Here is a 21,637-nt window from a genome sequence, read left to right as displayed (position 1 = left end):
GACGAATCATCCTCAGCCAAAACTAAATAATGTATAACATCATACAATGGAACTGCAGAGGACTAAGTAGTCATTCTGATGACTTAAGGGATTTACTAGCTCAATTCAATCCCATAGGTGTATGCCTACAGGAAACTTTCTTGTCACCCCAAATTTCACCAAAATTCTCAAATTATGTGATATATAGACGAGACAGGAGTTCAAACTCTGCTGCTCGTGGCGGAGTAGCTATTCTTGTTAACTCTGACATTCCATCCAGGCCGATCCAATTGAGAACCACTCTAGAAGTTGTCGCAGCTCGTATTGCAGTTGGTATTTCAATTACCATTGTTTCCATCTACATTTCACCCTCTCTACCACTTCCTCATTCAGAACTTGACAGCCTGATTTCACAACTCCCAACTCCAATTTGTCTCTTTGGTGACTTTAATGGACATCATCCATTGTGGGGGTCTGCTACAATGGATAGAAGAGGCAAATTGGTGGAGGAATTCATGAACAATAATGGTCTTAATTTACTAAATTCTGGATCTCCTACTTACATACACCTAGCAACAGGATCTGTTTCTGCCATCGACTTATCAATTTGTTCACCCTCTGTCTTTCCAATCATGACATGGTCAGTATTAACTGATCCCTTTAACAGTGATCACTTTCCAATTATTTGCTCACTACAAACAAGAGTAACTCCGAATCCTGTTCAACGATCCAACTGGCAGTTTAAAAAGGCAAATTGGGAAGGATATTCTGCCCAAATACTCTTAGACAGATGTTATGTTCAAAGACAACATATTGATGAAGTAAATACTTATATAACCAATCAGATTCTCACTGCAGCTAATGCTTCCATTCCAAAATCCACGCCTTATCACAAACACAGAAATAATTGGTGGAATACAGATTGTTTAATTGCCAAACAGGAAAAAAACCGTGCTTGGAATAATTTCCGCAAGTATCCCACCACTAGTAACCTAATTTCTTATAAAAGACTCAAAGCGAAAGCTAGACAAGTTAGGCGGAAAGCGAAACGGGATTCATGGATTGCTTTTGCCTCAACCATTACCAAAGACACGGATACACGGGTCATCTGGAAAAGAATACAGGCATTAAATGGCAAATTTTCTCGGCTGCCCTCTCCGATACTTCATTGGAGAGGGAAAGACATTTCTACTCCTGAAGAAGTTGCAAATGCATTAGCAGAATCATTTGCAAAAATCTCAGCTTCTGCCACCTATGCGTCTGCCTTTCAGAACATCAAAGCAGGTGCAGAACGGTACAAAATCAACTTCTTCACGCGCCGCTCACTGTCGTACAACCAACCATTTACATTAATAGAACTGCAAGAATCATTAAACAGATCTTCCAATAGCGCTGCAGGACCAGATGGAGTTCACTACGTTATGCTAAAGCATTTACTTGATGAAGACTTGAGAACTCTATTAATTTTTTATAATCGGATCTTCACTGAAAATGCCTATCCTTCTTCATGGCGCCATTCGTTCGTTATCGCCTTACCAAAACCAGGAAAAGATCCTTCCTGTGTTGAAAATTACAGGCCAATATCTCTTACGAGCTGCATGGGAAAAATTTTCGAAAGGATGGTTCATACTAGACTCACCTACATCCTGGAGTCAGAGAATCTTCTTCCAGAACAACAATATGGCTTTCGGAAAAACAGATCAACACTGGACGTGCTTATCAAAGCCGAATCTCATATCCGCAATGCCTTTGTCATGAAACAACATCTAGTCATGGTCAATTTAGATCTTGAAAAGGCATTTGATACAACATGGCGCCATGGTATTATTAGGGACCTTTACCATCTGGGGCTTCGGGGCCATTTGCCGGAAATAATTCAAAATTTCCTGCAATTGCGCTCTTTTCAAGTCCGGTACAAAAACATCCTCTCTACATCTCACATTCAGGAAGAGGGAGTCCCACAAGGATCAATACTCAGTCCAACACTGTTTTCAATCAGAGTTAGTAGTATGACACGAGATATCCCAAAAACTGTACAAACGTATATGTATGCAGATGACCTTACCATTTCCTGTCAATCTCAAAGTATGAATACCATTGAACGGCAGCTACAACTTGCCATAACCAAAATAGAAACCTGGACTTCACTGAACGGTTACAGACTGTCAGAAAAGAAATGCACTGTCACACACTTTTGCAAGAAGCGAACTCTCCATCCCGAACCTGAACTGCAAATAAACAATACTCCAATCCCGCTTGTTAATACCGTTAAATTTCTTGGACTACTATTAGACCGCAAACTAAATTTCCAATCTCACATCACTTATTTGAGAACTACTTGTTTAAGGCATTTGAATATACTTCGTTCTGTCTCATCTATGTCATGGGGAGCTGATCGGTGTACTTTGCTGCATCTCTATAGAAGTTTAATCCGTTCACGACTAGATTATGGTTGTCCAGTGTATGACTCTGCCAGGAGCACTACATTAAAACAGCTAAATATGATCCATCACAGTGCTCTGAGAACTGCGCTGGGAGCTTTCAGGACTTCTCCGATCCAAAGTCTATATATTGAAGCGCATGATCCCCCATTACACCTGCGTAGAAAAACACTACTGCTTCACTACGCTGCTAAGATCCAGAGTCTACCATCGCACCCAAGTTGGGAGTATCTCTATAATACTCGTTGGGATGCCTTCTACGAGAGCAAACCAAATGAAAATAGACCCGCCTCTCTCAGGATCAAAGAACTTGTTCAGACTTGGAATATCAATTTAAATGACATTTTCCAAGACACAACTACACCTGTTGCTCCTTGGACATATGTGTCTGTCTTTCAAGATACATACTTCCTCCAGTGGGGGAAAAATATACCTTCCTGCAATATCAGACAGTTACATTCAGCTCATGCTACGGACAACCATGCCTGTAAAATTTATACGGATGGTTCAAAAACTGAGAGTATGGTAGGTGCTGCGGCAGTTTTTCCTTTATTTACAATTTCAGCCACATTACCGCTTGCTTGCAGCGTCTTCACAGCTGAATTATATGCTATTAAGTTAGCGCTTAGTAAGATAATTGAGCTCTCCATCTCATCTGCCATAATTTACACAGATTCTCTTAGTGCTGTCTCTGCCATAAGGAAGAATTCCTCCATTTCTCACCCTACATTGAAACAGATTCATTCCCAGCTATTCGCTTGCAGTGTGTCCAATCAGTCAATCAGTTTTTGCTGGATCCCTGGCCATTCAGGCATTCCGGGAAATGAAAGTGCTGACTTTGCCGCTAAACATCCCCAATCCCCTCTCTCACAACATCCTCAGGTTCCTTTCTCTGATTTTAAGTCGGTCATACGTAAAGCCTGCTATGATAAATGGTCACAGACCTGGAAAAGTGACCCTAACAATAAACTTTATCAGATAAAAGAAGATCCAAAGCTGTGGCTGTCTGGCTTCCGAAGAAATAGACGAGAGGAAGTGGTACTGGCAAGACTCAGAATTGGACACACTCACTATACTCATCTCTTCCTATTATTGGGGGAAAGTCCACCGCAGTGCTCATCCTGTCAGACGCAACTTACAGTCCGTCATTTCCTGGTTGATTGTCCCTTACATTCAACCATCCGGTCAAACACTTTTCAGTCACTCTCTACATTGAATATATCACCTGATTTATCTCGCATCTTAGGAAATGAAGCAAATATTGAAGAACTTTTATTATATCTAAAACATATTGGTTTGTACAGAAGCATATAATTTAATCTCTCTAACAATACGCTTTTGTGAATTAACGATGAAGAGACACAATTTGGCCGTAGTAGCCCTTGTGTCGTTAAACCGAACAACAACAACAACAACAACACACACACACATATATATACACTTATATATATTAAAATATGATCAAAACATGTGAACCAAGAATGAACTGACTAGTGAAACCACTCCAGTCATGAAGGAAGTTTAATGAACATAATGTGGGTTTAATTCTGACAAAATGGCAAAATTTCATGGGTTCCCACCATCGACAGTAAAGCACACAGCCGAACTAAAGAATCCGTTACCCCTGGCCGATGAATAGTGGAAGTGGAGGATGTGATTGGTCCTGTCAAAGTGAAGGACTTGATTGCTCCTTCCTACCGTATGTTACGTGATGTTTTACAGGGAAAGGCTATGTGACAAACAGAAGGTCACGTGAAGAACATGAACTGAAAACAATAGTAGCAATTGTAGAAAGAAAAAAAAAAGCACTTATAGAAAGTCATGTTTTTAATCAACTTTCATTTTTGTTTAGTGAAAAAAGAATAAGTTAGTTAAGCCACTAATTCAGGACAGATTCAAGCAGAAAAGGTGTGGGTTTTTTAATAGAATTTCATTTTAGTAAAAAAAGGATAGTTAATTTATGCCACTAATTCAGGACAGATTCAGGCAAAAGGATTGTGGGTTTTTTAATAGACTTTCAGTTTAATTTATTAGTTCGTCCTTCCCTTCTACCATTACTACCTTGTTTTTGGCAATTAGTCAAGAGTATGTTACTGAGAAATGTCAGTTGATTAAGAAAAGGGTCATGTGATGTTATTGCTCTCTTTTTGGCTGATTATTGGGAATGCGTAGTTCATTTTATTTGCATTTTTGATTATCTGCTAATATGCATGCAAGTTTAGCAGGAAGTTCATTAGGTTTTCTTTGGTTGCTTTTTATTCAGGCGAAGGTTTTTCAAACTGGAAAGTCGAATATCATGTGCTGTGATCAACAAAATTGTGGAGAGGATTTGCTGTCAGTGGAAGAAAGTGATTAATGTACAAGATGAAAAGAGCTAATTCTTGGAGAACAGTTGCATTACTGGAGAAGTTATAAGATGGAATGCCAGCTACCATCACTTGCAGTGGATAGTCAGAAAGTAAACTTGATACTCAGTTGCAAGAAAGAGTCAGCAGGTCATAAGATGGATAAAAGGATGGTTAAGTGGGAGAAGACAGAGGGTGGTAATTAAGTGGTGCTGCTCTTCATGGACTAATGTTATTAGTGGAGTCCCACAGGGTTCGGTGTTAGGTCCACTGTTGTTTTGTATATTTCGACATTAAGCCTGATATACCTTCATCAATATCATTTATCAATGATATGATGAAGGTATATCAGGCTTAATGTTGAAGTTTGCAGATGATACAAAAGTTGGCAGGTTGTTAATGACAGTAATGGCAGTGTGCTACTGCAACAGGATCTAAAAAATTTGGGAAGATGGGCTGAGAAGTGGCAACTGAAGTTTAACCTTGACAAAGGAAAATACTGCATATGGGTAGAAGTAACCCCAGAGAAACGTACCAACTGTGTGGTACTACACTTAAGGTGGTAGAAAATGAAAAAGACCTGGGAGTAATTGTGCAGTCAGATATGAAGTTTTCTGAGCAATGCAGACAGGCTGCCAGGGCAGGTCATGGAGTTTTGTCAATGATATATAGGAATTTTGCTAGCAGGGAGAAGGAGGTGATTGTCGTTCTGTATAAGGAAATGGTTAGGCCATGCCTTGAGTACTGCGTACAGGTCTGGAGGCTTCATTTTAGGAAGGATGTAGATTTTCTTGAGCGTGTACAGAGAAGGGCAACAAGATTGGTGAGGGGAATGAAGGGATGCTCTTACCAAGAGAGGCTTAAGTTCTGCAAATTGCAGTGGCTGGAGACTAGGCACCTGCGTGGTGATCTTATTGAGGTGTATAAGGCCTTGAATGGGTTGAGCACGCTGAATTCTGATGGGATCCTTCCACTTGTTCAGATTACGAACGTAAGTGGGCATAAATTCAAATTAAGAAAAGACAGATGTAGAGTAGATGTGCGGAAATTTGCCTTTAGCCAGCGGGTGGTTAATTGCTGGAACAAACTTCCATCTGTCGTTGTGGAAGTTGATAGGTTAAATAAATTTAAGGAGGAACTGGACAGGCATTTGGAGGGAATGGTGTGATTTTTTTTTTTTTTTTTTTTTGGCTGATGCTGCATAAGCTCATACACTTGCTTTCTTGCATCACATGCCACTACTACTACTACAATCGTCTCATTTCCTTTTCTTTTCTTGTATACATATTAATTACTAATCTCCCACTGCTTGGTCACAGGATGGCACTGCTCCTGCCTTCATATGGCAAGGATGGTAACCTGGTAAAGAAAAGCTCTCTCTTCCAGGTTGAAATGGAGCGATCAACTGGGTCCACGGATCTGAATATAACTGATCCAAGATATGAACGCTTTAGTTCTCTCAGAGATACATAAAAAATAATTAGGGAAAAACCTGACAACAATACTTTAAATGCCCAGCATATCTTATAATACATTCAAATACTCAGAAATCGGTAGGCGAATTGTCACCCTTGTACAAAAGAATCTTGAGAGTTATGCCTATGCTGTTACATTTTCTTCCATGGATGTATTTTGTACTTATTTTCATAACACTCTGAAGATATTTGTGGCCGACCGGGCTAGCCAGGTGGGTAAAGTGCCTGCCTGACAACCCAAAGGTCGTGGGTTCGAATCCTGCTCGGGCTTGGATCAGAATAAAATGCGAAAACTTTGGAAGGTGCATTATGGCCACAGAAGCTGATGTGCCAACAACTAACAGAAAAAAAACGACCATATTTGTTATACAGTACAATAAATTAACAAATTTATTTTACCCTCTATGATGAAGTAATTTTGTTTCGTAATGTCTGAAAGTTGAGTGCATGTCTATATGTAATCTGGACATCCATCACCTTTTTGTTTTTGTTTTTTTTTTATTGTATTGTCAACCTTATGATCCTTTATATATGTTGTATAATTGGAAAATGAAACTTTCGATTTATTTTTAATAGGACTTTGGTCTTGCCATATTCAATTTTGACAAACATGGTACTTTTCAAGAACGTTTCTCCTCTGTTGATAATTCCTGTATTTTTAATTTAATAATATCACTCGGTGAGGTGGGGGGAGCAATCCCTATATTAATTTAACACCTGAGAGCACTACCTGTAGTTCAAACCCTGTCACTGCCACTAAAGGGATAGTAATGTTTTTAGACAGCATAGACAAAAAAAAAAAAAGTCATGCACGGTAACATTCTTTTCTCAAACTACTTCAGTGCTAGATCAAAATAGTACCCAACTTCTGTACTAATTTTATAAGTAATTTATATTTAAAAAATTGACTATGATTGCCATATGTATGTATTTCTCTCTGAATGTTCTTTGGTGCTAAACATCAAAAATTGACTGGTCTGGATATACTTTTAGTTATGATCAATTGCCCTACATTCCTGTTACAAAGCAAATTTCTTCTAATACAGGAGGGAAAGGAAAAAAAAACAAAAAACTAATTGTTATCACCAGGTTAGATTTTTCTATTCCTTTTTTATCTGGAGTCATTTATACCTGATGTAGGTGTATAATGAAAGTTTTGCTAATTCTGACACTGCTGGTTGGGGTTGATATCATTGTTGCTTTGCTGCTGCTGTAAAAGCACAAGTCTCACAGATCTCAAGATGAAATATGCTGTGTCTTTTAATCTATCATTGTATTGGCTGGTGGGTCTGTGTTGGAAACTGGAATCACAGGGTGCAAGTTCATTCCTGGTGGAACTTCAGAATACCTGCATCTAAAGTTGGGGAATATATTTTTGTAAATGTAAATTAGTTATCCAAGTTTATTGAACTGAGTGTTATATGCAGCAAGATATATTCATCTCCCACATCAGAAATAAAATATTTTATAAATTTATAGAAATCATAAAACTAAATTTTTTTTAAAATTATTTATTTATTCAAACATCTCAGTACTCTGCATTGCATTTTAGACATCTTGATTTGTGAGTGTGGAGATGATTAAGCAGCTACTAATCTTGCTTGTGATTAAGTTTGCCCAGAAAAGTAATTTGGGTGTCCACTAAATGCTGAGACCTTGAGTGACTGTTGCTTCACTTAAGCTTCAGTCCACTAATGCCTTGATAGGCATTCTTGAAATTCATTAAGCTCTTAATTATTTTATGTTTTCAGTGAATTATAAAAAAAAAATAAAGTTGTTGTTATTGATACCATTTTTATCTGTTTAGTTGCGCTTGAAATAAACAACTTCTGCTGAATTGTATGAGCTATATATAATTTCACTGTTCCTTGGGTTCATTGTATGTTTCCTTTTTCTATAGATGATGATCATCATCACGATGGAAAATCTGTAATGGTGCCTATACCTGTACCTATATATATCCCAACACCGATTCATATGTATTCTAGGCCCCTACCATGTCCATTTCCATTTCCCTTGCCTATACCTGTTCCTGTATTCATACCTACAGGTGTGAATTCTCCAGATCAAGTTCTGAAACAAATAAAAGAAATACAAGTAAGTTTTAATTAATAGTTTTGTGTATAATTGTAAAGGAAAATAGTCTTAATATAGAGTTGAAAGATGAGAAAGGGTAAGACACATCCTGAAGTAGCATCATAATCCGTTTGAATTTACAAAGTTCTGCCAGTGGTTCGTGCTTGTAAAAAGTATTAAAAAAATTATATTAAAATACAAAAATATTATATTAAAATACATTGTACTGTACTTTAATACAAGATTTGTACTAATTATACTCTCTTGTGTTTTTTTTTTACAACAAGTTCTAACCAGATATATTGCCATTGTTAAAAGAATGACAATTTATTAGGTTATAAACTGTATAAAATATTAGGGCTTTCCTTTTGTTATTGCTACTGTCTGAAAGCTGCCTTCCAGCAGAGGGTCCTGGAAGTAGGGTTGATTAAAAACTTCAGAAATAATAGAACTCCTGGGGCTCACATCTGGTGAGTATGGTCTTGGCACACCCAGTGTCCTGAGCTGGATATCACCATTCTTCTCTTTCTTGGTGATCCCCCCCCCTCTCTCTCGCAGGGTAACTCGGAAAATTTTTTTGGCTGGCGCAGCATAAGCCTCAGGCTTCCTTGCACTATATGGCTAGTAATAATAATAATAATAATGATGATAATAATACCATTATGGCTGAAAGGTGGAGATCAGTACTGAAATGAATACATATGACAATTACATTGGCTAACATGATTTTTACCTCTATTAATGTTTTAGTTATTTGGTCAATTTTTATGCATAGATTTAAAAAATAATTCAAACTTTCACATCATGTCACAGTTTCCATACAGGATGTCTCAAAAATACATGGCATAACTTCAGGAATGAGTTCCTCATATGTAGGACAATAAAAATATTTTATATCAACATAGTTCTGGAAATGCTTGGTTCCCAAGTTATTAACTGGAATGTCTTATCTCCCACAGATGATTTCCTTCATCACAAGGTACTGACAGAATCTGGTGGTTTTCCATTCTGACCATATACTCAAATCAGGAGGAAGTGGATATGCACTTTATGTATGGTTTGGTGGACGACAATGCTCTGGAGGCTCGGTGTTTGTACCACGAAAGGTTCCCAGAACGAAGATGTCCAAACAGGAAAACGTTTGAAGATATCCATCACTACCTTTGTGAACATGGAACCTTTACACCTTGTGCTGCCAACAGAGGATGACCAAGATCTATGACTTCTGAAGTAGAGGAGGAGATTTTGGATGTTGTGCATGCCACTCCTGGAATCAGCACATGCAGAATAGCAGTGCAACTGGCTGTTCAACGTTCGACTATTTGGAGAGTGTTGCGAGAATACCAACTGTATCATTACCATTTGCAATGGGTACAGGCCTTGTCACCTGTAGATTACCCTGCGTGAGTAATGTTCTCCCAGTGGTTCTTGCGGCAGTGTGGTACAACTCCTCACTTTCCTGCCTTAGTGATATTCACAGATGAAGCACAGTTCACACGAGATGGAATCCAAAACTTTCACAATCAGCATGTATGGGCTGAGGAAATGCCGCATGGCATTCTTCCATCACATCACCAACAGCGGTTCAGCCTCAACATCTGGGCGGGTGTTTTTGGTGATAAGTTATTTGGGCCCCATGTACTTACAAACAAACTCACAGGGCAGGCGTACAGAAACTTTCTGGAAAACAACATGCCTGATTTCTTGGACGACACGCCACTGATCATTCGTCAACAAGCACACCATGCACAATGGCGCTCCTGCACATTTCAGCCACCTAGCCCGCAATTACCTGAATCGAAGGTTTCCTGGTCGTTGGATAGGTAGAGGTGGACCAACTGCCTGGCCTCCACGCTCACTGATTTAAACCCACTATGTTTATTCTTGTGGGGCCATTTAAAGTTATTAGTGTATTCGACTCTAGTAGTTGGTGTGGAAACTCTCCGCAATCGAATTGTGGCAGGTTGTGAGACAATACGAAACATGCCAGGAATTTGGCATCGTCTTCGCAAGTCCATGAGACGTCGATGTGAGGCCTGTATTCAGGCAGAAGGTGGACATTTTGAACAATTACTATAAAGTGATGTGAATAGTTAAGTGTCAGAGACAGACCTTCAAAACTCTTAAACCAAGCATTTCGAGACTTATGTTGATATGAAATATTTTTATTGTCTACGTATGAGGAACTCATTACTGAAGTTATGCCGTGTATTTTTGAGACACCCTGTATATACAGGTTTTTAGCCATTATATGTATATCTTGCTTCAATTTAGGGGATAGATGTGAAATTGTTCTGTTGTATTACCTGCAAATAATAATGTTTTCACATACTCATAGATGGTGGTACTGTTGGGGAGGGTCGACACGTTCAACCTTTTGTGGCCTTCCAACTCTCTCTCTCTCTCTCAGTAACTATGTTGATATAAAAATGAAAGACAGTTGTTATTGAATTATCTGCATATCTATTGCAGATCCCTGTTTGTGTCTTCTGTTTTTTTGCTTAAAAAACAGACTACCAACCTGAAAATTATAGTATGCCATACTTAATTAAGCAAGAAGAGTTGAAGTACTTACTTGTGATTTAAACTTATCTAAAGAGCAAGCAAAACTTCTTGGTGTAGGTTATAACAGTGGAAGTTACTTTAAGAAAGAATTAAAATTATTGAATATATTATTTTCAAAAAAATTTTTTATCGAAGACAGTGTTTCTGTAAAGATGGAATGGCATGTCATATATTCATTGAAAGCAGTTTTGCTGCACAATGGAAATGCATCCCCATCAGTTTTTCTGCTTCATGCTGTTGGTTTGAAAGAATAATATCGAAGTATATTAAAGATCCTGAATGCAGTAAAGTACCTTGACTTTGCTTGGAATGTCATTGGTGATCTTAATGTAATTAGATTACTGACTAGTCTGCAGGAAGGTTTCACAAAATACTGTTGTTTTCTATGTTACAAAACTTTTGCATTAATCCAAACTTTGGATGGTGCCTCCGTAGCCAGGTGGGCAGGAGTAGCAGTGCGTAGCACACTCTTCTTGATTATAACGGGGTCGAGCCCATGACCACCAAATACGGACGATGCGGAAAGGTCAGGGAATGACCACCACATATCCCCGGAGCAATATGGCCTTAGTTGCTAATGCTCCTGAAAAAAACCAAATAACAATAACTCCAAGCTTGTGTGCATAGGTGGAAGATGAAACTTTTTTGGCCAGTGAAACATATTTTATTTTACTCATGCAACATATATAGTCATGCAACAGATAAACATCATATTGTGCAGTAGTGCGAAAAGGGATGAATTTTTACCAGGGAGAAGTAATATAAGATATGTTTCACTGGCCGGAATAGGTTCCCTCTTTCACCTTTGTACATAAAGCTTGGATTAATGCAGAATTTTGTTAAATCTCTGGATTTAAAAAAAAAAATGGAAGTGTATTGTTGCTACCTATTAATTTCCTAAATTAAGAGATGCAATTACTATCTACCATTTTCAAACAGCTGGTGGTTATTTTTCTCTTTAACTTTTCCCCTCATTGAAATTATAATTTGATTTTTATTTTTTAAAATTTTTTTTTAAAAATAGGCACAATTTACCATCTTATCATTCTGAACAAATTCATAATGAACAATCGTTCAAACATTTTGTGGATAGGGTGAGTTTGGTGACTAACACACTGGGGTCATATCTCTATACCCATGTTTTCTGATTGAATTAATGTATTTGAAGAAATGAGGCTACAATTCTTCTGTTCTTATCACCTACTTACATAGTTCTTGAGAGTGAACTTTTTAGTCATCATTCAGTAATCTTGGAACAGATTTTGCTGATACTCAATGCAGGCTCAGATTTTCAATTAAAATCACCTGCCTCTTCCATAATTGAATGTGCACCAGTTTTCTTATATTGATTGTTGTATTATATTGATTAATTATATTGATTATATTGGGAGGGGACCATTGGTTTTCACAAGCAAAATGTATCTGCAAACAGATTCCCTTTGGTTGAATAGTTCACCATTGAATATAAAATAAGATTTAGAGTATATTAGTACTGTAGTCTGATTCATAGTTCCTTAGCCCCAAGTACCAATTGATTTCCACTTTCATAGAGCTGCTCATGAGGTAGACTTTGTTTGATGTGTAGTTATTTTTATTTAGGCGCTCACATATCAGTAAATAAAAACCCCAAAGGATAACTGCCTTTCTTCTTTACCCCCCCCCCCCTTTTTTTTTGATATGTTACTGACCTAATTTTAAACCCTAGCTTGATCATCAAATGTCATAGTTCCTACCCCCATATTACATAGCGGGCTTTAACTGAGAGGTAAAAAAAGTATATTGACACTTTTCCTCCGCTTGAGTTCCAAACTCATCAAAGACCAACATCATTGTTATGACCATGTATATCTTAGTGCACTTGCATCATTTATACACAGCCAATTATAGATTAGCATATTTGCCATGACATTGCACTACTTTGAATAAGTAACGCTTCACCTGAAGGAGAAGACTGTTGTTACTTATTTTCAGTGGATACCACCACCCAGACTGCACTGTTTCAGGGCTATTTGGCCCTTCTTCGGTGGGTGGGTGGGTATTCACAATATGAGATGTAACTTAAGCGATGCCGCTATTGCAAATTTGCTAATCTATAATTGGCTGTGTATAAATGGTGTAAATGCACTAAGATATACATAGTCTAACTCTTTCGCAGCTTGAGGCATAAGCCCTTAATGCATTAGAGTCCTAACTTATGTCATACACCATGACATAAGTTAGGACTCTAGGGCATCTCTCATATTATGAAGATTTACTTCACAACTGTTTTGTCATCATTAGATCACTTGGGTACCTACCCACCCACCTAAGAAGGGCCAAATAGCCCTGAAACGGTGCCCTCTGGGTGGTGGTATCCACTGAGAATAAGTAACAACAGTCTTCTCCTTCGGGTGAAGCGTTACTTATTCGAAGTAGTTCAATGTCATGGCAACTCGTCATGAAGGTATTCATAATATGAGATGTAACTTAAACGATGCCGCTATTGGAAGTGCACTAAGATATACACAGTCTAACTCTTTCGCAGCTTGAGGCATAAGCCCTTAATGCATTGTTATGACCATAACACTACTTGCAAAGCGGTATAAGGAGTGTAATCATTCTAAGGATGAAGCATGTGATTCACTATCCTGATTTTCTTTCTTCTGTGCGGGTTTAAAATAGCTATCTAGCTTTTGTTGCTTTTCCTGCCTCCTTCTTTCATACAGTCACTGCCAATATGGTTCCAAATAATGCTACCAAGCACTACCCTATTATGTTCAGCATTACAATCATTATCTTCAGTCCACTGCAGGTCCACTTCAGTCCACTGCAATTCCACTTAAAGCAGCTGATAACTCTGCTGTTATAAGTTCTCGTGGGGATCCTGCTGGACTTTGTCGTCATCCTCATCTTGGCTTTCCACTTAACTGGACTGGCTGCAACAAGTTTTTGCAAGTCTTCAGTAGATAGATCCTCATTGTCGAGACCCTAGAAGCTCTTCTACATCTTCATTTTCTACTTTCTCGAAACGAACTTCTTTTGCAAGAGCAACACAACCTGCTTTGATTTGTTTTATTTGCTTTGAAGATTCAAAGCCTTCAAAATCGCTAATTAAATGAGGGTAAGTTTCTGCCACAGATTAGTCAAGCAATCTTTTATAACATCATTCCAAGCTTGTACAGTCATACCAATGGCAACTTTGATGTTAAATCTCTTCCAAAATTCTATTACTGTTTGCACCTTGTCACCTTCTGTAGCAGCAGTTAACATCTTGAATGTTGCCTTAAATAGTAAGCCTTAAATGCTGCTATCACACCCTGGTCAAGGGGCTGTAGGGAGGTTGTGTTCGGAGGTAAAAAGATGAATTTGATATTCGGATAGAGTTCAGCAACAGTCTGAGGATGGCTTGGTGCGTTATCAAGAATTATTAGAATTTTAGAATCTGAGTTCTTGTTCTTGTAATAGTTCTTGAAAGCATAATGGTAAGCTTTAACTAAAATTTCAGTGAATATCTGCCCAGTCATCCAACCTTTCTTGCTAGACCTATAGTGAACACCATGGTTGGATTTCACAATTCCTTTTAAAGTTCCCAGATTGGCCGAGTGATAAACCACTGCTGGTTTTAACTTCAAGTCTCTGCTGGTATTGGTGGCGAACATCAAAATTAAGTGAACTTTTGCAGCCTTAAATCCTGAGGCATGTGCTTCTTCCTTAGAGATGTAGGTCCTTGAAAGCATACGTTTCCAATAGAGGCCTGTTTTATCCAGATTGAAAATCTGATCGAATGTGTTACCACCGCCTTCAGTTATTTTCTGTGCCACAGGTGGAAATGCCTTAGTGGCTTCCTCATCTGCACTTTCTGCTTTGCCAGACAGTTTAACCTAGCAAAAAAGAGTAGTCGTTTTTGGAGCCACTTCTGCAGGATTTGGTGATTTCTTTTTAAGGTCTTCATATATAGCTAGTGCTTTCTCTTTCACTGTGAGAAAGCTTGCTCCCAGTTTTTTTTTTTTTTTTTTTTTGTTTGGTCTTCTATCCATATGCTTAGTGGCTTTTCCATTTCTTCTATTTCTTTAGGTCTTGTTCTAATTGGCTTTGCAGTACTTGGAGTTGTTCCGGCTATATATGTAGCTTTTATTTTTGCGGCATTGTCTCTGCTGGTGTGCAATGTGGATTGACTTAAGCCTGTTGCTCTAGAGATATCACATGTTCTTTGATTTCTTTCAAAACGTTTTAATATTTCAAGTTCCTCTTCTGTACTTCATGCTTTCCTTTTGCACTCATTGGAACCTGGATGCTTACCCATGTCTGGGATGCTATATGAATATACTTTTTATAACAAAAAGTTACCAAATGTAGGAGAAAAGTTGAACACACACACTTGTAGGATAATGCACACAGATTAATTTACATGCACACACACGAGGTTCGTGTGTGTGCATGTAGGTGAGAATATGTAGTGTGTTTCTGCCTTTAAGATGGAAACACTATTATCATCTCATACATTGAGCTCACATGTAAACATGTTAAACTTCAAATGTGTGAGACCTATATTTTCCATTTAGTTGTATTGGTTGGAGACTATGTATGCTTACATACATAGCTTAATTATTACTGTAATATATATACATACTAATTGATATTTCTGTTCACATACTTTTTTTTTGGATTGTACAATTTAAAACAGTAAAAAAGATAAGCAATCCATAATAACACAAAAGAGAAGATTCTGAACATTTATTTATGTTTTTTATATGATTGAAGAGGAAGGGGACACGTCTCACCATAATGTGGAAACCCACAGAATTCCACTTATCGCAATTATTGCAAATGCAATAAGAGCGAGTTTACTACCCATTTACAATTATACTGGATTAAGAGAAAAGCCCAATAAAATGGGAACTGCAAATTGTTTTTATTGGTTTATGGTAGTGACCTCCAGAAATGTGCTCCTTTGCTCACATTATCCCATCTCACGGAATTGCTGTTCGAACAAAAAATCTTGTGAATACGAAGAACGACAAGTGTCTCTGACCAATACGGTTACAGTAAATGGGAAATATAGCTCTTACCCATTTGATGTTTGACATTTTTTAAGCTTCGCAAACTTGTATGTATTGCTGCGCAGGTCGCTATATTCAGCTTGGTGCCGGATTTTATGTTCACCTGGTGTTACTCGCAGACAAAATCGTGCATGAGCCAACACGAAAATCGCGTTATAGTCGCATTGTTCCCTAAAATAATCACGTTGGAGCAAATTTGTGTTATAGCAGAACAGACTGTATAGATAACTGTCTTTTATATAAGTGTGTTGTAGTCAATAAGATGGTAGTATCATTGGTTTATATACGTTGATTTAATTATGCACAGCTGTATTTACAATATAACATGCTCAGAATTTGTATGGTACAAATTGCTGTCTCATTTCTAGTGTTACAAAGATCAGTTGGTTTATAATGACTATCTCATCCCCCCCTACACACACACACACACACACACACACACACACACACACACACACACACACACACACACACACACACACACACACACACACACACACACACACACGGGAGTGTGTGTGTTTACTATAGCAAGGTTTTTGCCTATGGCCAGCCCTGTGGTGGTGTTTTTTTTTTTTAATTTTTAAAATGAAAACTTTTCTACCTAAATAATTTTAAATATTAATTTTTTTATTTATTTTGATCCCGTTGTCCAGTAACAACCAAAAATCAAATCAGAATTTTTTTTTTAATGCAGTTTTATCTTCTGTATATGTACTAAAAGGAATAAACGCACAAGGCTTACAGGCTATGGATTGGTAATCCACTATAAGAATATCAGTGATATATCACCTTATTTTTTTCCGATGCTATTTACACTACAGAAGTAGTGTAAATGGCATCGATTTAATTGTATCTCATATTGTGACTACCTTCACGAGTTACCATGTGTTGCACTACCTTGAATGAGTAACGCTTCACCAATGGTGTCACTGCACTCATATCTTGTCACTGCACTCATCTGCCTATTGTTGAGTGCAGTGTCTTTTACATCTGCCTATTGTTGAGTGCAGTGACAAGATATAAAAGACACTGCACTCAACAATAGGCAGATGTAAAAGGATTATTTACCAAACTCCTAGCATTGGTGTACATGCAAGTATACATGCACTTGTTCCTATTCTTAGGTAATCTAACACAACCCATGTGTTAGATTACCTAACACATGGGTTACTCATTTGACATGGGACAGTTGTTACTCATTTTCGGGGGATACCACCACCCAGATGGCACTGTTTCAAGGCTTGTTGGTCTATCATTGGTGGGTCTTCTATATGTGTTTATTGTTTAATTCAGTTTCATCAATTCCTAAATCTGAATTCCAGAGAATTTCAGCTTTTAAACCCAGATTAGGCAACAACTGCCAACATGTCCGATTTCCTCCTCCTTTGATTTTTAGAGCTAATTTCCTGCTGTCCTATTAAAACTACTTCTACTCTTAGTAATAAACACAAATAAAATATGGAAGCACACACTGGAAGGTTTCAAAACAGTTTGTACATTTAAGGATGCTCTTTTTGAATCATATGAAATACCTGGAAAATTCAGCTGCTGGAAAAAAAAGCATAAAAATAGCTTTACATATATACTAGTACCTGAGCAGGTTAACAATAAATGAAATCCATGTATTTGCACATCCCTGCACCACATTATCACCAGATAATTATAGTTGAGCTGTATTAAATGATTCTGAATGCTTATAATTAATGTATAATTTTCTATTAGGAAAAAATTCCTGATAATCCATTTGAAGCAGAATTGTTAATGATGGCTGAAATGATCGCTGAAAATGAAGGAAAGAAACCATCTCATGAAGGTAAATTCAGTGTATAGCTATGCAAAATAATTGTTCTCTAATTTATTGATAATGCAGTGAATTATCAGCAATTCTGTGCATTATCAATTTTTACTCCCCCCCCCCAATAGCAACCTATAAATGTACTATAACCATGACATCTTGACAATAATTCAACAGTTAAGCTGTTAGTTTTTCTGAAAGATAGTTCTACATAAGATAGGCAACAGCAGCAAATAGTAAAAATGTTATAACACTCATTATCTACATTTAACTTAAGTGAACTAAAAATTCTTGAAAAGTTGCAGACAGTGATTTTTTATTCAATCTTAGATCATCTACATTTATTGCTTTTTTCCTCTTCAAAATACTATCTTGTACTGAACTTGGTTATCAGTGTTACAATTTTATTGTAATTTTAAAGTGTTGCATTTTTACTTATAAGTAAGAAAATTCAGCAGAATTTCATTTTTGCACACATGTGCATATTTAAAAATAATTATAATAATAACTAGGGAGCTTCCCCCCCCTGCTAGTAGTTTGCTAGTAGTACTCAATGAACAATTGGATCCCTGTGTAACAATAGACTCAACAACTTGCTATATATGACTCTCTTAAGGATAATGTTGAGTGGGTCCATGAAGCACAGCTGTTTTTATGATCCATGTGTCACATTGGGTAAAACTTGATTTCTTATCACTGCCCATTTTTACTTGAATGCAGTATATTTAAATTTTTATAATATAAAAATATAGTGCTGATGCAGATGTCATTTTTTTTTTAACTTCAGTGATTACTTGATAACAATGTTTTATAGTTAAATTTTGTGACATGGAGAGTGATTAATTTATTTATAAGTAGGTCATCTTTCTTATAAGATTACCCCAGGAGTAAGCCGTACTCATTAATTTTTTTTCAATGTAGTAGGAATAAAACCTCTAAAATTACGAAGCAGCAGTGAGGTACATATTTAAAAATAATTATAATAATAACTAGGGAGCTTCCTCCCCCTGCTCACTTTTCTCTCACATCCCTGCACACACTTTTCTATGTAAAATGTTTATACTGAGTGAGTCAAATTATTTTCTATGTAAATGAGAAACGCATTGTAATAATGTACCTGTGCATTTATAGTGATGCAATTACCCCACCGTGCGTTATTTTCAAGGTGGAATAAATATCACTATGTAATTTTCCTAAGTGACCTATGTAAACCTGCATTTACCGAGGTAACTTAAGAAAAGGCCTTTTGCTTTGGGTTCCATAATGCATGAAGAAAAAGAGCAGGACTAAAATATTTACAAACTATACATATATTTAAAATATTTACAAAATAATATACTATTTATAAATATGCAAACTATATCAGGTCCCTTCACTGGCGCCGACCGGGCTAGCCGAGTGGGTAAAGTACCTGCCCGGCAACCCAAAGGTCGCGGGTTCGATTCCCGCCTCGGGCTTGGATCAAAGTACTGCAAAAACCTTGGGAGGTGCAATATGGCCACAGAAGCCGATGCGCCAACAACTACCAAATCAAAAAAAAAAAAAAAAAAACCTTCACCGGCTAATATTACAATAGAACATCAAATGATGCCATAATGTTCACCAACCTTGTGCACAAGGTTGGTTGTTGTTATTTGGTTTTTAGGAGCATTAGCAACTAAGGCCATATTGCTCCGGGGATATGCGGTGGTCATTCCCTGATCTTTCCGCATCCTCCGTATTTGGTGGTCACGGACTCAAACCCCGGTCTAATCAAGAAGCGTATGGTACGCACTGCTGCTCCTGCCCACCTGGCTATGGAGGCACCCACAAGGTTGGTGGATGTTATGAAGGCAGTTGTCTTTCAGTGCAATGAATGTTGGCATGCATCCCACATACACGCTCTACATTGTCAACAGTAAGTGTTTGCCCAATAACCAGTTTTGGTTTCCTTCTATGTAATGTTCACCAGTGTAGAGGTATGATTGTTAATAGTTTAATATTTTGTAAATATTTTAGTTTTTTGTAAATATTTGTATAGTTTGTATTGTATAATCATAATAACATTATACCAATATACTAACATTATAACTCACTGATTGAAATCTAATTAGGAAATGACCTACGTAATTAATTACATTTGTAGTGACTTAATTTCACTGCCCTCTTCTCCCATTGGCGCAAATAAAATCACTAGGAGGAAAATTTTTTTAATGTGTAGAGAGATAAAAAAAAATTGTATGAATGAGTGAAAAGTTTAGAAAATAAACAGACCAGTATAGAAGATCTGCAGTTATAGAAGACAGGAAGCACTGTTATAGATGACATAAAGAAACTGAATTTTTTAAAATGAAGAAACATATCTGTGTGCAAACTAGCTAATACATGAAAATAAATGTTGGAAAGTATGTTTATTCATTCATGCAAACATAACTCCAAGGATGTTTACTTGCCCTTAATGGGTTCTAGAGTTTTCACTAAGCAACAGATACAGACAAAACAATGCTCAAAACATCAAAGGCAGATATTGTTGGTATATCAGAGACGTGGTGTCACACAGATATAAGGAATGCGGAACTGGAATTTGGGGAGTACAATGTGTGCAGAAAGGATAGACAGGATAGGAAGGGAGGAGGGGGTTATGCTATTAGTTAAGAAACACATAAAATCCAAGCAAGTGAAGCCAGTCGACATCGATGGACAGGGCAGTGTCGAGTCAGTTTGGTGTGACATAAGCATAGGGAAATCAAAATTGAGAGTAGGAGTGTGCTATAGGCCTAATGACTCTGATGAGTATAATAAGATATTGTACAGGGAAATAGAGTGGGCCAGTAAATCAGAGAGTCTTATAATGGGGGATTTTAATTTCCCAGATATTGACTGGAATTTGTGGATTGGTCACTCGCACACTAGCAAGGCTTTTGTGGATTTATTGGATGATTGCTTTCTACATCAGCATGTTCGTGAGGCAACAAGAGGGAGCAATACTCTTGATCTGATTATAAGTAGTGATTCTTCATGCATTAAGAATCTGCAGATAAATGAATCACTAGGTGGCAGTGATCACAGTGTGTTGAAGTGGGATTTACTCAAGGAGGTAACTACCATCAGAGGGAAGGGTTTTTGTTTTCGTAAAGGTGACTATGATGGTCTGAGACAGTATTTAAATTCTATACAGTGGAACCAACTGATGATGTTACCAACAGCAAACTCAAAATGGGAAGCATTCAAGGAACTAATCTTGGAGGCTACCAGGTTTTACATACCAGCTAAGAAATATTGTTCAAGGTTTAGGCCTAAATGGTTGTCAGATGAACTAATGAGACATGTGGCAGAGAAGAAAAATGCATGGGATACATACAAATTAATGGGTGACATGGAAGCCTATGATAGATATAAGTTGGTCTGTAACCAAGTCACAAAGGAGATTAGGCAGGCAAAGGCAGACTACAAAAAATCCTTGGCAAAGGATGCAAAGAAAAACAGAAAAGAGTTCTTTACCTATTTAAACTCAAGAAGGAAAGGGATGAATCAGATTGGTCCACTGGATATTGATGGTTCAACAGTTGAGGATCCTGCTCAGGTGGCTAACAATCTAAACGAGTATTTTGCATCTACATTCATGCATGAGGAGTTATACAGGAAGGAGAATGATGTAGGTAAAGTAAACATTGGCAGTGAGCTGGATGATTTTGTAATAACTGAGAGGAAAGTGGAGGAGAGATTGTTGAGGATAAACATAAAAAAAAGCACCTGGGGTGGATGGGATCTATCCAGTTATATTAAAGGAGGCAGCAAAGGAAGTAAGCAAACCCCTAGCCATAATTATGAGAGCTTCTTTGGACTCAGGGGAGGTACCCATAGACTGGAGATGTGCAAATGTAACCCCAATTCACAAAGGAGGATCAAAGGCTGACACAAGTAATTATAGACCTGTTAG

At 37.5% G+C, this 21,637-nt stretch overlaps 1 protein-coding gene across 4 annotated transcripts in view; it reads left to right on the top strand.

Moving 5' to 3' along the window:
- The window catches only part of woc (zinc finger protein without children), a 717,317-nt gene that overhangs the window by 355,324 nt on the left and 340,356 nt on the right, over positions 1–21,637 (top strand). For all 4 annotated transcript variants that reach the window (XR_016547396.1, XM_090381483.1, XM_090381482.1 and 1 more), the window contains exons 13-14: positions 8,141–8,337; positions 17,646–17,736. Coding sequence is in view for 3 of the 4 variants with exons in the window: in XM_090381483.1 (XP_090237609.1) it covers positions 8,141–8,337; positions 17,646–17,736 (288 nt within the window). In the remaining variant the exon portion in view is untranslated. The remainder of the gene's footprint in view (positions 1–8,140; positions 8,338–17,645; positions 17,737–21,637) is intronic.

Source organism: Mastigoproctus giganteus, chromosome 9, assembly GCF_048544385.1.
Source record: "Mastigoproctus giganteus isolate SK-2022 chromosome 9, ASM4854438v1, whole genome shotgun sequence".
Lineage (NCBI taxonomy): Eukaryota > Metazoa > Arthropoda > Arachnida > Uropygi > Thelyphonidae > Mastigoproctus > Mastigoproctus giganteus.
This window is presented reverse-complemented; position numbering and strand designations above follow the sequence as displayed.